Here is an 18,059-nt window from a genome sequence, read left to right as displayed (position 1 = left end):
ATCGTCGTGTCGTTGCGGGACAAGAAGTTTTGATCCCACTTGTAAAGTGGGAACTCGCGCCCGGTGCCGTGCCGCGCTTGTTCCCAGCACTTCCACCCCACATTTCAAAGCCAAAATGTTAGGGACCAAGGTGCAAATCCCCCCAAAAACACACGGCGTCCCGCGAAAGCCCAGTGCCCAGTTTGGAGGAGCCGCCAGAAATAGAACAGCAAAACGAAAGGCAGGTGATTACCTATATACGCTACCGAGATTGGGAGTTGCATCAAACTGACATTCGATCAGTTGTCAACTTTCGCTATGCCTTCAAAGCAGTGGATTTTCGAGAGGTTTTACGACTAGGTATCGAACAAGATGTGCGGAATATATTACACTCGCCGGCTCGGAAACAGACTGCTCAGCGCAAAAATTTGACACGGTACACATAGAAAAGACGAGAACCAGCGCTGGTCCTCGTCTTTTCTATGTGTACCGTGTCAATTTTTTTGCGCTGAGCAGTTTAATAATGGAATACCAACTAGCCCAATCCCACACTTTGCTTCGGGAACGGAGACTTACTTGTGCAAAAAATAATTGTAGTTGACGAGCAGTTTAACTGCGTAGTGAATGGCTACAGCACGAAACGCAAACGGCTGTCGTACAGTGTAAAGTGCTGCGGGCATGGAACATCTGCTCGGTGAAGTTGAAAAACTGAAGTTGAATACTGACGACTCTTCTAGCGACAGAGTACGCGCGAATAACTGCTCGGTGCTCACATCACGGCTGATCTGTTCGAATTGTTTAAGGCACCGTAGAAGGATGCGACGTAGAAAGATGAGACACCGAAAATACAACTATCCGCTGAAAAAATTGCTCAGAGACGACATCTATTCTTTGTAATCGCACAATGAGATTTCATTTACAGAGTTCTCGTAAAATTTTCCGATTTTGGGTCAGTATCCCTTTAACCTTCGCGAAAACGTGTCTTGTAAACATTGCAAAGCATTGGTGATATTTTTCAATAAATTGTAGAAACATGAGTACTGTTTTTCTAGAACGTTTTTGTATCTCGAGTAAGTACGCTTCTTTGCGCACTCTAAAGGCTTTTACAAACGTGTTGAGTTGTTCTTGGTCTAGATAAGATGGCAGCGGCTAAAATTGTGGTGGTAGTTATAAAAATTGCTCTGAAAACCCTCATTCGCTTAGAAACTCCTATGCTTGGAAGTTAAGCGCAATGTAGACAGCTCAAATATTGTCACAGGGTCGTGACGTCGACGAAGGCAGCAGTCAGCAGGTCCGAGATGAAACTCTTTATTTGGCCGAACTTGTGGCCGGGAAACTGAGTCAAACCACAGCAATACACTGATAGCGGCGAACAGAGCGTCGACCGTCGATCAACTGACAAGCGGTCAAGCGCGTCGGCTTTTATACAGGCGCTATTGAACTTTCAAGCGATATCGCTGGTGGCGACGTTATCTCTCGACAAAGCTGGAACATTCGCGTGCAGCGCGCAATCTTACCAAAACGATCTATTACAATCGCGAATCTTCTCTTACACTGCTTCGCGGACAGCGTCGAGCGTTGATAACCGTCCTTGCTGGTCAAACCCGAATACATCAAAATAAAACAAGAAGTGGGCGTGGCAATATAGACCGAACATCGATTCTTAGCCAATCAATGAACAACGCACGCAGGCCAATGCATACAGACGACCTCATGCATATCCGCCTAAGTATCCACCCAATTAGTATGATAAGAAAGTTGCCGCGAGCAACTGCGCGACGGACCGCAGCGTTATGCCGTGGCAGCAGACGACGCGCCGATAGTGGCGCAAGACGGAACTGCAGCGCCGCTAGTTCTCGCGACCGCCGTTCGGACCACCCTCCTCCGCTGGCGGAGATACGGAGCTCTGAAACTGAGTTTGTTCTAGTAACGTTGGCAATTACAGCTCTGACAGCCACCAGAGGTTGTTGGCAGTATCTCGCAGCCTGCGTCCCGAAATATGCGCGGCTTTACCCACCGATCCACAGTGCACACACTCGAGAATTTTCAAGACTTACCTGCACCTTCAAACAGCGGTACTGCTGGCGGGGAATGCACCGCTACGTTCAGAAGTTCATATGCTCTTGCCCCGATTGCCAGCACCAGAAATCTTACAAAAAAATTGATTTCGACATATTGAGAGGAAAAACGAGCTTATTTCATGTTTCGTTCAAAAAGAAGATGCACTGAACAATTTAATGAACAGCAATCTGCCATGTATTCATCACACGAATCAGCCTTCCGCTTCTTTTTTTGGTTCTCTGGCTTGCTTGGTCATATCTTCGGTCTCTCTATTGGCCAAATACTGCCAATGGCAGTCAATCTCACCCAACCACATCACAGTGTTGCGCCTCGGTGATATGCTGAACGGCCGTGAGAACGTTTACTCGGGGCATGCAGACTTTTTGAAAGTGAGAACGGTTTCAAAGGTGGCACTTCTGAGGGCGTATTCTTTGCCGGGCGCCGCAGTTTTAAAGCTGAAAAAGTATAAGAACGTTTGTCTAGTTGGTGTTCAGTGAAAAAAGCATGTTAAAGGAAAACTAAAGCCAATAATAACCGCTTTTGCGATGCAACGCCGTTGTTACTTATAACGTTACATTTATCCAATCATAGGCCAGCGCTCATCTTTGTCATTTCCGCCCGCAATAGTTCTGGCGAGCGCCAATACGCGTTGATGCGGTCGGCAGCGATGTAGGTGCTTCAAAAAAAGTGTTGGAGGGCCCCTTTAAACCTTGTTTAAGACCATTTTTTTTGCCGCGCCTTGGCCTGGCCTGCCAAACTACTGCAGAGCCACATCTCTACCGGCCTATTCTCTCTGTACGCAACCGTAAACTATGCACTGGATATTTCTTGCACTTGCTCTCTCTTCCAACGTACCAGTAATCTCAGAAGCAGAAATAATTTGAAGATCAATTTTTTCTACATATATTGATAGCCCACGCTCAATGACCCATGGCGTCTTTCACTGTGGCCAACACAGCTCTGTGAGCACCCACCTCGCTTGATGAGGTCCCTTCCCTCGTTGACAAGGTCGCCCGTAAGCTCATCGTCGGTGAGGAACTGCTCAAAGCCGAGGCAGTGGAGCAGTCGGCTGCCCAGGTGCCACCAGGTGGCCAGGCAAAGCACGCAAATGAGCGTCGGGAAGTACAGGTTGAAGCCCCGCGCCACAATCGGAATGAGGTCCAGGTGACCCATGATCTGCGATGCACCATCCGTAACTAGTTTAGCAATCAACAGGATGTGATCATTTCAGCACTCTCTTTAGGCTAACATTTCCATTGCAGCCAAGCCCAGTTATGACAATACAACAATGAGCAGCGCTTGTATCGTGTCTTGGATGACAGAAAAAGTTGTGCAGCATGTTACACTCTCTGCAACACTTGAAGGCGAAAGCCTGCTTCATACTTGGTAATGCACAGGTTATACAATCGTGAGCCAGGCTTATCGCAAGACAAAGCGCAGTGTGAGAGACCCTGGCGTTCTCAGTTGATTGCATCGTCGCCTCCGTCCCTTAGTGTTGCACTTCCCCCAGTCCACCTTCGACCAAGCAACAATGTCAACACCACTTGATGATGTCGCCTGACGTTATCACGTCACAGCAGTAGCGACATTTCGTATCACTTTATTCACCTGCCATGTTTCACTCAAGGGGCTCTGCAATGAGACACTTAAAGCCTTTATAAACTGCCTGCTGTAAGAAGAGTCACTGGCCTGCCTGAGTTGTTGTCAGCAATGGCGTGCCAAACTAAATTGCATTTAAAGGTACAGCTTTCTGGGATACTAGTTGTTTAGACAAATTTGAAGGGGACTAGAGGTTGCTGATAAGGAAGACAAAATTTTTGTGTGAGTGTTTATTTCGAGAAAGCACAATATATTTATGAACACAGAGGGGCCAAATCCTCACACATGAAGACGAGTAGCGTCCAGGAAAGCACATTCACTTGCAATGGGGGCTGACTGCAAAGGAATTTGCTTTCACTATGACGACAGTGGGCCACCACTGTTGTAGGGCAATAGTTAAAGCATTGGACGCGTAATCTGATGGCAAAAGTGTTTTCGTCCAATAGTCAATTTGTGTGCCAAACTAAATTGCATTTAAAGGTACAGCTTTCTGGGATACTAAGTCACCAACCGATAAATCGGACACCGATAATTCGGACATGCTCGGTAATTCGGACAGTCGCACGGCACCGCCGATGATCCCATAGAAGTAATGTGTAAGGACGACCAATCTTTCGGACAGCTGCGTGATCTACATTCGATAATTCGGACCCTGTCCGAGACTGTCGCGCACGCCGAATCGCCAGCCATTATCTCCTCCGGCACCCGTACCATACAAAGTATGGCCTCAGAGATCAAAACGAAAGCTAATTGGTGATCTATGAGGCTTTATTTCGATCGGTACTTTACTTTATGCCTCAAAGATTTGTGATTGGAAATGCCGATCTTGGAGGCACTAGTCAAATGTGGGAAATCGTATTGACATCGCAAACATCCTACATTCCGGTTCCTGTATCCCCGCGCTGCGCTGCTATCACCGCCATTCTGTCGAATGTGTCTGCGGTAAAGCGTTTTGCGCACGCATCCACTTTTATCTTGAGACTTGCTTTATTTTACGCTCTGCTGTCTCAAAAGATCTGAGTTAAATGGCGCCAATGGTGCCCTCACAGCCAGCACCGAAGGCTGCGCCGACGACAACGAAACGCAGCAGATACAGTCGAACCCGGGTATATCGAACTCGCCAAAAAACGTTTGTTAGTTTGATATATGGCATAATTCGATATAGGCCCGCTATAGGATTTTGACACAAAGGCACATAACAATAAGAAAAGTACTTTATTAATATGGTGGCTTACTTGCATGCCCTACTTTGGAACAAAATAGTCCTGGATTTTCTTCTGTGTCAACGACTTCGCTGCCTGCGACAGCACACACGCCTCCACGTTGTCCAACGAGTCGGAGCAGCTGAGGCTGCAACCTTCCACATTCACGCAATAGCGCCGGACCAACGCAAGTGCACTAATCACTTCGGAGGATGTAGGCAATGGGCCATCGTCAATTTCCTTATTGTTGTCACTTTGGCTCGTGGTCGGCACGACGTCTGCAACGTAGTCCTCATCTTGTAGCTCACCCATGATGGCGACATCATCGTCCGCACTGACGAACTCGTCGAATGTCGATCCGTCGATAGCTCCCGGGAACTCTGCCAGCTCGCTCCAAACTTCGGCGGAAACACCTGCGGTGTTTTCAGTGCTGTCATCGGAATTTGGGGTGTCATCACCAGGCATGCGGAAGCCGGCACGCCTAAAGCAGTTCTGGATCGTCTCCTTCGTGACATCTGCCCACGATCTACTCAACATAGAAAGAGCTCCGAGCAAGTCGATCTTAAGCTCCCTGCCGACACGAAGGTTCACAGAGCACCAACAGGCAACACCACCAGCATGGACCACGCTGAATGAGGACTCGAGGAAAACAGGCAGCAGCAGGCACACAAGCATAAAGAAAGAAAAAATGGCGCTCACTTCTACCGCCTCCATGACCGCCTCTGTTAACCCTACCTCTGTACCTCGGAGAAAGCACGACGGCCTCTGATTGGCTGTAAGCGCTGCGAGCGGGCCAGGATCATTTCTTGCAGGGGGGTGTTCGCCCGTGCACAACCGGGTCTAAACCACTTTTTCTAGGGTGGCGCCGGCAGTTTTCCCCGCCACCGCGAGGAAAAGCCAACTTTCTGGGGCACTTTTGAGGCACATGGAGTTTGATATATCGGTTGTCGTTGCTATTTTCGTTCGATGTAACAGTAACTTTTGCTATATATTCTCAATGTAAATTTACCGTGTTTAGAAATTGTTCGATATACGGGATAATTTGATATAAACGGGTTCGATATAGTCGGGCTCGACTGTACAGTCAACTGCCGATTTCTTGGACATCCGATTTTCCGGACATGCTTGAAAATTCGGATGCTCTTGTGGTACCGTCACCAGCCCCATAGACGTCAATGGTCAAGAACGTCGGAAATTTCGGACACTGAAACTATTCGGCGTCCAATTTTTCGGACTTTCTGCCGAAATTGCAGGTCCGAAAGGTAATAACTGAAGCCCCCACCTCTACCGCGTCTATCATCTCGTAGGTTTGAACCAGCGCTTTCGCGAGTCGACCTGTTTGCAACAGTAGCAGAGTCCGAAAGTCAGCTTTGTCGCGATGCCGAAGTGCTATGGGGTGAAGCGGACCGGAAATCCAAAGGGGCCGCTACCATGGCGCCGTGCGGTGATGTCTTTATGGATAAGCAGTGGAAACGCACAGAGACGTGATGGCAGCAGGTGGCAAACGCGCCAGTACGGCTCAATCGCTGACAAGCCTTACGATACGCACCTTCAGTCAACTGCTCGATAGTGGACGTGGCCTGGTGCAGTTGCATGTGTAGTGCACACATTTAATAGGCGAGAACCCAAACGCACCGCGGCGCCATTCATGCTGCCTCTTTGTGCGACCGCTAAGTGCGCCGCACACACGCGTTGCCTTCACGAACGAAACCAGCTCGTTTAGCATCGTACAGCGATCACATCACACTGGCGGAGATAAAGGCGGACTTGGTCGCACGTAAGCGGAAGTGCGGGCAGCAACGCATTGACAACATTTTTCGGCCACCGGGACCCTGAAGTGTCAATAAAAGTATTTTTTTTTCTGACGCATTCGTTTTTGCGGACATTCGATAATTCGGACTTATTTATGTTCCCCGTGGAGTCCGAATTATCGGTCGTTGACTGTAGTTGTTTAGACAAATTTTGAAGGGGACTAGAGGATGCTGATAAGGAAGACAAACTTTCGTGTGAGTTTAGCAGAGACTTTGTCTGGGCAAGTTGGTGCGACATTGCAAAATATAACAGCACGAAGGATGGGACTAAAGACACAAAAACCACAGGACTCGTCCTGTGGTTTTTGTGTCTTTAGTCGTCCTGTGGAGCACAGGACGAGTCCTGTGGTTTTTGTGTCTTTAGTCCTGTCCTTCGTGCTGTTATATTTTGCAATTTCGTGTGAGTGTTTATTTCCAGAAAGCACATTATATTTATGAACACAGAGGGGACCGATCATCACACATGAAGACGAGTAGTGTCCAGGAAGGCACATTCACTTGCAATGGGGGCTGACTGCAAAGGAATTTGCTTTCGCTAGGACGACAGTGGGCCACCACTGTTGTAGGGCAATAGTTAAAGCATTGGACGCGTAATCTGAAGGTTCTGGTCCCCACCAACGGCAAAGGTGTTTTCGTCCACTTGTCAGTTTATGTCACAATTACAACGCTTCAGTTAAAAACAACAAATGATGTCCGCTGTGCTTTCCTTGACTTAATTGTTCATTGGATTAAGTCGATTACGAAACAAAGAAACTTCCAACAGGAGGCATAATAAACCAGGGCAGCGGGGATGACAAGAACTGTAAGTTCATAACAAGAGGTGAGCAAGGAGTCTGCAAAAGCAGTTGATAAGAACGTTGTCTGAGCCAAGAGCAGAAACACACATGACATATCATACGATGGGGTCAAGTCATTCTTCTCCACTGTTTTTTTTTTGTCCATATCTTTTGCACACTGCAGCCCAAAGTGAAGTTTCTGCTGAATTCCACAGCACTTCCTCAAACTCTGCAATGTTATCGGCAAGCGTTGCAAACCAGCAAATGTGAAATGTCGTCAGCAATTCCACTTATTATGTGGCCAACCCTGTTTGAGTCTACAATCAATGATTCCATCTATAAATGATTCTATGCAATCAACCTCACGAAAAAATGTAATAATGTTCTGGGTGTACGCAATGTAGGATTTTGCAGACACTGGTACTTGAGTGGAGAGTTTCTTACTTGTGACATGCTGACAGCTGTCTGACTTGGCCAAAATATACTGAAGCTTTTGCTTGCAAGTGAAACTAAACTACAGATATCTTGAAATGAGTCATAGGATAGCTGCCATTCTATGATCAAACACAGCGGCTGGTGGGAAAAGAAGGGAAATAGTTTGAGCGGTTTGTGTCTTTGTTAGACCCAACCATCATAGGGGACATTATTTGGTATTTTCAACTGTAGTGTAATGATTATGACCTAAATTGAAAGGAATTAACGAATTCCTAATTGAAAGGAAAGGAATGACCTAACTGAAAGGAAATTGAAGGGAATTGAGAGGAATTGAAAGGAATGGACGTAAAAGCACCCTTTTCATCGGTGGGATCCAATACCACAACCTCCAAATAAGACGTCCGGCGCTCTTATACTTGCGGACAACCTTTCTTGGCAATGGAGGGAAGGCTACAGAGCCGAACCACGTGTGTGCTAACACTGAAGAATATAGTCCCACAATTGCTTCCGTGTTTTCTGCGTGAGAATAAAAAAAGCAACATTACTTTATTTTCTACGGGACGCTGTTTGAAAAGAGGGTCAGCACACACCGAGGAGAGATTTATATTTGTTTCACTTCATGCAGTTTCATTTCACGTTTTTGCACGTGTGAAAACGTTGCACCTTATACGTGCTCCTCACAGTCAAAACGGCGTCTTCGCCTTCAGGTGAGCTCTCGTCGCCCTCTAGCTTTTCTGACGACTCACCAAAGGAGCTTGTAACAAATTTCACTAACAAATGGCTGTCTAAGCCTGTGACGGCAGCTCGAATAATCAAACGGCCGTCGCAGGAGATACGGAAGGTTCACAAACCAAAACTAAATTCAAAACGTGCGCTGCACCGGAGTCTGCCCCCATAGCCTTTCCTTCATTGCCAAAGAAAAGTTGACCGTGAGTATACCAATTGAGCTACAATAAAGGGCGCTCCCTTGTCCATTTTTCTGTGTATTTATGTGCATTTAATAAGGTTGTGGGTTCGGATCCCAATGATAGAAAGGGTGATTTTTCGTCCGCTTTCTTTCAATTTAGCTCATAATCATTGCAGTCAGAGACAACAAATAATGTCCCCTGTTTTTTCATAGGACTCTTCACGAGGCATGAACGAGTCAAAAGGACCTCGGTGTAGGCGGTCTCGATGCGGTGTGCCTCGGAAGAGACGTGGGTGTCCAGGTGCAGCAGACCGAGGAAGTTGAGACACAGTGGTGGTGTGAGCCGGCACAGCAGCATACCCGCAAAGACCAGGCTGTACGCGTCTGTCAAGTGGTGAGGCGCCAAGTAGTAGTAGTTGAGCACCCGCACCCGGAACACCGTGTAGTAGGCGCATACGCACAGGTAGCCCAGGGTCACAATACTCATCACCTGCACAGCAAAAGGCATGCATGGGCGTGCACACCCTTTTCATTCCAGCTTCCAACCCCATCTCAATTGCACCATACAATTAGTATGGTACGATTCTACGCTTCTGCAACACAACGTTACATATGTTAACGTGACTTTCAGTAGCCTGTTTACAGGGTGTGTGATGTTGGGCTAGTTGGCACATAGCTCAATATTAAGGGTGTAAAGCGCGAGGGTGGGTTAACCTACAGTGCTATTTCTGTCCTCTCTTTTTCGTCCGTCCCTTAACACTCGCACCTTTGATATCGAGTTAATTACAGGGACACTAAAGCGAAACAATGAATTGGTTTAGGTTGATAAACTGTACTCTGAGAACTCTAATGTTGTTAAATTCAACATCACAGGATTATTATAAGAAAAAGAAATCAAACCCAAATTTTCATGTTTATATTTCCCGCCAAAATTTCGCCGCGTGACTTGACAGATTTACAAGTGTGTTTTTTGTATTTTGGCGACATTGGCTCAATCAAATTTCTGAAACTGTCATGTTAAGTCTATGGCACCCTCAGAGGACAATGCACTTCATATTTACTTATTAGGAACTACGTAAGACCTAAAAGATGCCATCGAAATCTCTGATGTCACGGTTTTTATTGCGAGAATTTCAAGGTGGCGTCTCCACTCACTTTTACTTATTGCTCGCTTACCAAGTCTTTGTGGAGGTAAGCAAATATCAGAAAAGTCGTTTTTTTCTTTAGTGTGTCTTTAACCTTGCCCAAGGTGACAGTTGTGTCTTTTCCCAAGCAGTTTCAAGCACTGGCATGGCTGTGTGGCAGAATACTTGACTGCCATGATGAATACCTGGGTTTAATTGCAGCTCAAATCCTGGTTTTATTTCACGTGAGATTTTGTGTCGCCCCCAACATTTTTTGAGTCCAGCACCTGAGGAGGCACTCAAAGGACCCCTAAACCACCTCGGATAATTTTTTTTTACATTTCCAGCAAATGCGCGCATTAAGTTCAGAATGCCATCACAATCAACAATGCAAAATGCAGCAGCACTACAAGCTGCGGGCGCACCACGAATTTCCAATCCCTTCTCCTCTCTGGGAGGTTCGGTAAACCCCAGTGTCGGCCATTACGTGAACATTCGCATCTGGTCCTGTCGTCCACAAATAGAACCTGCTCGCAGGTACGTGCACACTGCTCTTCCTCCTAGCACGGTGAGGAGGAGCACTCAGCCAGGGCCTCTTTTGGATCACCACCATTACAACACAGTTTCTGGAAATTCTCACGTGCACAACTGCAACAGCACAACTAAATTTCAACCTCTTGGTGGTTTAGTTTTATGGTAAGTATGTCAGAATGCATGTTGTCACACTTGTGACGACAACCTTGCGTTGTTCTGCGCGTTGGGCTGGTTAGGCCAAGAGCGGCTCAGTGCGAACTTCTTTCTCTTCCATGCGTGGTTCCCACACAGGAAACCATGTGGCATTAGTCCCACCTTGAAAAGCATCGACTCGATGCTTGTAAAGGAAAAAAATTTACTGCAACACTCGCAGACGCAGAGAACCACAGAGTGAGTACCAGCAACCGCAGGGAAAATAAGGATGACGCACTGACACTTGCGCCATGCGCAAACAGGAAAGAAGAAAAAAAAACACAGGAGAACAAAAAAACACACACAAAAAAGAAATCATTGTCACATGGAAGCAGAAGTAGCACAAAAGCACAAGGGCTACTGTGTGTAGTACGGCTTGAGTCATACGACGTGCACGGTTTCGGGCCGAAGTTGTCGAGGTGAAGACACTGCGCCGTCCGGAAATACTTCGTAGGTAAGGTCACTGACACGTCGGAGAACCTTGTACGGTCCAAAATAACGGCTCAAAAGTTTTTCACACAAGCCTGGTTGTCAGATAGGTGTCCATACACACACACTAGGTCGCCAGGGCGGTAGGCGACATTTCGACGGCGAAGGTTGTAACGTTGTGCATCTGCATCTTGTTGGTGACTGATGTTTACGCGAGCCACTTGACGAGCTTCTTCGGCGTACTGAGTGTATTGCTCGGCGTCTGGAGAAAGTTCATTGCTATTATCGCAGGCAAGCATAGCATCGAGCATGGTTTGCACGTTGCGTCCGTAAACAAGGCGGAAAGGTGAAAATCGTGTTGTTTCCTGTGTTGCCGTATTGTACGCAAACGTGATGTATGGCTGAATCTCGTCCCAGGTTTTGTGGTGTACGTCCACGTACATTGACAGCATGTCTGCTATGGTCTTGTTAAGCCTTTCCGTCAGTCCATTTGTTTGTGGATGGTAAGCTGTTGTTTTTCGGTGACTTGTGCAGCTCAGTTTGAAAATGTCTTCCATCATTTGTGCCGTAAATGACGCATACGCCTTGAAGCAGCAAAAGTGAGAAGTTGCTCTCGGCGATCGCGTCACCGTCTCGGAGGTCTTCACAAGTGACTTCTATGAAAGCAGTCGCTTGTGGTGGCAGCGTCACACTTTCATCAGCGACCCCCAGCGCAGGTCTACTACAGCTGTCGGCGTCTTAATCTGTGGCGCGTTGCGTCGAAAAAGTCACTGTTCGCTCGCGAAGGTTTATAAGTATAACCTCGTTACAACGGATCTGTTTACAACAGACATTTGGATATTACATACCAATTTGCGGTGTTATGCCGACCTCCGTATTTGTTCCATTGACTGAGCTTCGTTTATAACAGATTCTCGTACAACGAACATTCGGATATAATTGACTAAAATGTCAGACCAGCAAGGTGGTCAGGACTCCTTTAGAGCGGACTTTTCCACCACGGTCATTAACTCTTTAGACTTCAAACACCGCTTAGCATACTTTCGGGACGGGAGCAGCGCGCCGCGGATATCGATGTACCGATTTAAGAACGAAGGCCGCTGATCTCCGGTCTGTCAATGCCTAGCTGTAGCGACAAAAAAATCGGTGCACAGCGTACTTGGTGTTGCATTTTGGGACGCTGACACGCGAAATTGCGAGCCGCTGCCACGCTTCTCCGAGCGGTCGCTGCGCGGCGAGCTTGGCTGGGGGGTCCGCTTCCGATGCGCAAAATGCCCATTCGCGGTTCTGAGGAGCCAGCGGGCGATGCGATTCGTTGCTTGCGACGAAAGACATTGCGGCTTCTTCGCTTTCGCATATCCGCTAGCGCGATGTTCTTACCCGCAAAGTTCGGATTTGTCTCGTACATCGGCTCGGTTGCGATGTGCGTGGCCGCGGTGCCTGGTGTTTCAAAGTACGTCATGCTCGATTGCGAGTTGTCCCGCGGTGGTCTTCGTCATAAGCTCCGAAATGCTGATAAGAAGAACCTCGAACAGCGGGTCCAACGAGTCAACGCTACTAGTCGCACGTCTGCGATGTTCTACGCATTTCTGCGATGTTCGCGAATGAGTGCGGCGCGCTATCGTAATCTGATGATTGAGCTTCCGCTTGCAGCTGCCCAACTAAGGCGTTCTAAATTATCGTCGACCTGGGAACACCGAACGAGTGTGAACGCATCACTAAGTAGCGCAATTTTCGACAGCCACGACCTCGCGACGCACAAGCATCAGACGACGATCCCGAAGCGAGCATCACGGCAGAAGCAGCCAAAACATGTGCTTTTTGTACGCTTGTTAGTGAATGGAGGAAGCCAGCTGAAACGGAGAACTTGAACACGGAGAAATGCTCTTTACGACGAGCCCAAAATGGTGGCTTGCCGACCTATAATTTCGAAAAACGCTTTTTTTGCTATTTCCGCAATTTTCGCAAAGTGGGCAGACGCAAAGAAAAATTTTTATAGCCGTCGTTTTAACTGAAGATATTTTGGAATCGGATAGAAAATGGGCTACAGAAACTGAAAATGCAATTTCCTAAATATCGCATTTTTTTTTTGGTCCCCCGTTAAAAATAAGACCATGTTTGTGACTCGTAATTCTCTCCAGTTATAACAGACCCATTCAGTGTTTACATAAAGCCTGTTGTAACAGTACTTGGATTTTACATACTCTTTTTACAACAGACCAAAATCCGCTTCACTATGAAGATCTGTTGTAATGAGGTTATAATATAATCACGCCGTTCTCTCGAAGGAAGTCCATGCCGAGGATGAGCTGACGAGAGCAGTCGCAGAGGACGAGGCAGGTGACCACAAATGTTGACGCACTGATTTTCACTCTTGTGGTACAGCGACCCAATGGTGTAACAACATGTCCTCCAGCTGTGCGAATACGCGTTCCATTCCAGGGTGTCATCACTTTCTTAAGACTAGTTGCGAGTCTTCTGCCAATAATTGAATAGTCTGCTCCCGTATCCACCAATGCGCTGACTTGAAGACCGTCTATCAGCACAGGGATGTCGAGCGATACTCGGTCACTGTGTTCAGATGTAGATTCCGGCGTTTCTCTGGCACTGCACTCAAATGGGGATTCAATGTCTTCGGCAATTCGCGCAAGCGTCGATGGGAGGTCTTCCGCACTTTGAGTCCCAGCGACCTCGCCCCCGAAGGTCGCTGCCTTCAGTTCTCCCGACGAGGGCTTGGGGAGCGTCCCCGTGCCATCGCCCCGAAACGTGGCCCAATGGCTGCAGGTCGCTGTGGAGATGGTGACCGCGATTGACGTCGTGCGAAGGGTACACGTTGCTGGGCGAGGTATTCTTCAATTTCCCCTGGCCTCTGACCAACCTGGGGACGAGGCGAATTAATGGCTTGAGAGAACGGCAGCATGGGCTAGTTGGTGATTTATAATCGACGTATTTGCACAGCGCTATAAGTAAACGAGGACATAAGAAAGGACAAAACACAGGCGCTAACTTCAACTAAATTTTATTAGCGAAAACGCCAGAAATATATACAGCTGATGACACCAGCACACATCAGCACAAATGCACAAACCTATTGCATCAAAGCCAGATACGCGATTTCCTTTTTCGTTAGGGCAACTGATGGCATGCTTACACAGAGGTCACCCAGCTGTTGCATTTGATTAGCTTCTATGATTTCCCACGTAAGCTGCTCACGGTGTGTCGCGACAACGGTGCACTTTTCAAATTCTAGTTTGCAACCACAATCTCTACAATAGCAAAAGGGAGAGTTGGGCTAGTTGGTTTGTGTTCATATTGAAACAGCACAAAAGACGTCCAAGCGCTTGTGTTGTCAAGTCTTTCTGTGTCCTACGTCTTTTGCGCTGTTTTAATATGATCTCTACAATATTGTATGCCAAGATGACCTTGAACAGCTAGCTGTGGTGACATGATAGTGATGCTCTTTTAAACGCTCGTTCAAGCATCTACCCGCTTGCCCAACGTACTTCTTACCACAAGACAACGGGATCAAGTACACAACACCCACAGTGCAACACCCACAAGCTCACTTGCTGCCATCAATGCCCTGGCCCTGCTGTCCTTGAGGTGGGTCCTAAGCATTCCCTTTTACAAGGCGAAGACACGGACTTTTTGCGTGACATTTTTGCATGCCATCAAGAGAAACAGATCATGCCGTTCTTTTATGTGTGCTGCAAGGTCTGGAAGGTTCCAGACTTCACTTCGTAAAAACACTGGTACTTGGCATCACCAGGGGTGAGATGGTTGAAATTGAATTGGGAGCAGCTTTTGGAGCAGGAAAATTTTGATATTGGAGCAGAATAACCTTGATAATTGGAGCAGTTAGCGGCGTTTCATATCTCATCTAAGAAGCTTGAAAAAACAAATCGTAGCAACTTGGGAAGAGAAGTACATTTTTTAATCGGCTTAGAATACACATAACTCTGAAACAACCTTTGGAGAAAGTTTTTTACAGATTATCGCCAGGTATGAACAACAGTAGATTTTTACATACCACACAACCTATCTAGCCGGAGTAACAAACAACATAAGAAATAATTGAATAAAGGTTCGGCAAACTATGTTCCCTTGATAAACATTTGAAGAAAAAAAAAACGAAAAAGCATCCCACTTTTTGTAGGTCTGCTTATTTAGCTTTTCAAGCTTCTCCAGAGCTTCCTGTAAGTACGCATTGTCAGGAGAACATCACAATCAGCACCTTCAGCTATCTGCTCGGTCGCGCGGTTGGCGTAGCATCGAGTGTACTGCGTGCTTTTAACAGGCGACAACAAAAGCATGCTGCACCGCCGTTTGCTGCCAACTCGTGCAGGATCGCCTTCAATAACCTCGCTGCACTGACTATCTTGTCAAGCGCATGCGTATGGTACTGCAAGTGTAGCACCACTGGAAGTGTGCGGCATGTTTTTATCAGGGGACAACACAAACATGTTTCCCATCAGCCTGCTGCTGCCTTCTTGTGCAAAACCGCTAGGCCATCCCAGAGACGTGTTGCATGCAGGAAGCTAGCTGTTGCGACATTGATGCAACAAGGTACTCGCCTCAACCATGCATGGTATGGGGCATGACGGTATGAACACTCCCATGGCAAACGCACGCGTAGGTGACCACATGCAGCAATGTCGACACTAAAACTGCATTAAATGCCAAAGGCAGTTGCACTACCTTTGCAAAGAAAAGCACGGTGGCATTCATTCAGAGGGATTTCAGAGACTGTGAGATTCGCCCAGCTGGCACCATATATGGTGGCTAGAGGGGGAGGCGCTCACTGCGCCTGCAGGAAGCTCCTTCGTTTCACGACTCGATTGTGACTCGTTGGCGCTGTTGACAGCAGTTCGATGCTCAAGACTCATGCCTGTATGTTTAAAACGCGAGCCTTTTTCGATCATTTCTCTTGCTTAGCATGTGCTGCCACACTGTGGGAATGTGTAAATTTTTCCCTTGCGCCGATGTCTCTCTGCTCTTTTATGCTTTACTAATGCGGTGAGCCGGCTAGTTTTGGTTTCGTTCTTCGGCTGGTTCCCGCTTGTTGCGTCCGCAAAACTGATGGCTTTCCAGTTTAGAATCTCTCAAAGGGTGACCATTTTCGTACTCTCTCATTTATTGCTCCCCGAAGCACAATTACGCCCGTTTCCGTTCAGGCACTGGCTGATGCAAACGATGCCAGTGTGGTTGCGTTCCATGTTTCAGGGACTCAACAAAAACCGCTTCCGTCTCTTTGGCGATAAGACGAAGGATTATTTATAGCTTTCGGACTTGTTTTTGCTTTATAGACGCGCTCACAGCTGCACAGTGTTCTTCAGTGCGCTCACCCGCGCAGCTTGCTTGCGCTATGGAAGTGCGTGCAGATTTCTGCTGGAAGTGAGTTTAGCAGCGATTCCTCTGAATCGCCACTCAACTGCCGAATCAGAATCGGATTCAGTAGATGTCACTCCGTCATACAAAGTGTTACGTATGAGTTAAGAATCAGATGTTCATGAGTGAGCGACATCTGAAAAGCGTGCGCGGCAAGACGATGCTGCCTGGATCAAAAGTGGCTTTTCTCCCCCTCGTTTCACTTAACGCCACTTCATGCACTTATTTTTGTATGCCTGTGAACTACACAGATATTTATTTCAACACGTAATTTTTTAATGATCGTATAGGTTTCTCTTAGGGGTGTGCGAATATTCGAAATTTTGAATATTTTTCGAATAGTGTTTGCTATTCGATTCGATTCGCACAGGCATTTTACTATTCGAACTTGCCAAAAACAAATACAGGTAACGGATTGAAAGTGACCCCTTAAGACTTTCGATATGCTTCCCCTCAATACACTCTCGCATTGCAGCAAAGCTGCCTTTCTAGCTCCGTTACGGTCGAACATAGCCAAGAGACAGTCAACGACCGAATAGAAGTGGTCCCCAGATTTTCAATATGCTTCACCTCATCACACCTCCACATTGCGGCAAAGCTGCCTTTCAAGCTCCGCTACGGTCGCAAGTGTATTAACTCAAGAGAACGCTGGTTCCAACATGGAGATGCAAGATGTGGTAGAGGTGGGGGCTCAATTAATGCCATTTGGGACCTGAAATTTGGGCATGAAGTCCGAAAAATTGAACGCCGAAGCTTTTTAGTATCCAGAATGTCAGATATCATTTATCGATGTCTGCGAGGCAGATCTGGAACTCCGGACTTGAAGGGAGCACACCCTTGTCCGCCACATCAGTTGGGCTTCCACAGAAGTTGAAAGAGGATTAGAGGCAGAGGAAATGGCATCTTTGCCTATCACGTGCAAAGTGTTGTCGGCAACACTTTGGTTGCACCAAATCATGTACATAAATACATTTCAGCCTCTACATTGCCTCATTCTTGATAAGACAACTATGAAACATCACCCTGCCAGTGCTTCATCAACCTAGCGAAAAGAAACACTTTCATGTTGCTATCTCATAAGAATATGCTTAGGAATCCTTTCTAACTTTTTTTTTTTGCAATCTTGCTTCGAAGTATTCGAAAAATATTCTAGAAATATTTGAGAAATATTCGAAAAATATTCGATTTGATTCACACTCACACTTATATATTCGAATTCGCTTTGCACCCATAATTTTGCTATTTGCACAGCTCGTTTTTATTTTAGAATTTATCTTGCTGTTACTCACTCATAAACCATCTGTATGTAGGAACACAAATGACTTTTTGTCACTTTATGGTCACCCAAAAAAAATTTTACACAATTTTATCTTAAATAGATTTCTCTGAAGAATTTAATTCTGCAGTAAAACGAATACACATTGGGGGGGTGCATATTGCGAAAAAAATCGACCCTCAAAGGATTAACACTTTTGGGGGCTTTGTAAAAATTGCATCTAATGAGGTTGAGCATTCGTGATGTACATGTTCAATGTGTCTAGTCCAGGTCACATTTACTGAAAAATGAACACCAAGATATTTGCAATGTTGCACTCGTTGAAGCGATATATTGCCATGTGCGT

The 18,059-nt window shown here is 46.7% G+C and overlaps 1 protein-coding gene across 1 annotated transcript in view; it reads right to left on the bottom strand.

Moving 5' to 3' along the window:
• The window catches only part of LOC119372486 (G-protein coupled receptor-associated protein LMBRD2B), a 329,677-nt gene that overhangs the window by 34,120 nt on the left and 277,498 nt on the right, over positions 1-18,059 (bottom strand). Inside the window, exons 11-12 of the mRNA XM_037642956.2 lie at positions 9,018-9,260; positions 3,015-3,216 (exon numbers count right to left, since the gene is read on the bottom strand). Of these exons, the coding sequence (XP_037498884.1) occupies positions 3,015-3,216; positions 9,018-9,260 (445 nt within the window). The remainder of the gene's footprint in view (positions 1-3,014; positions 3,217-9,017; positions 9,261-18,059) is intronic.

Source organism: Rhipicephalus sanguineus, chromosome 10, assembly GCF_013339695.2.
Source record: "Rhipicephalus sanguineus isolate Rsan-2018 chromosome 10, BIME_Rsan_1.4, whole genome shotgun sequence".
NCBI classification, from domain to species: Eukaryota; Metazoa; Arthropoda; class Arachnida; order Ixodida; family Ixodidae; genus Rhipicephalus; species Rhipicephalus sanguineus.
The sequence above is the reverse complement of the archived record's forward strand: the minus strand, read 5'-3'. Positions and strand labels throughout refer to the sequence as shown.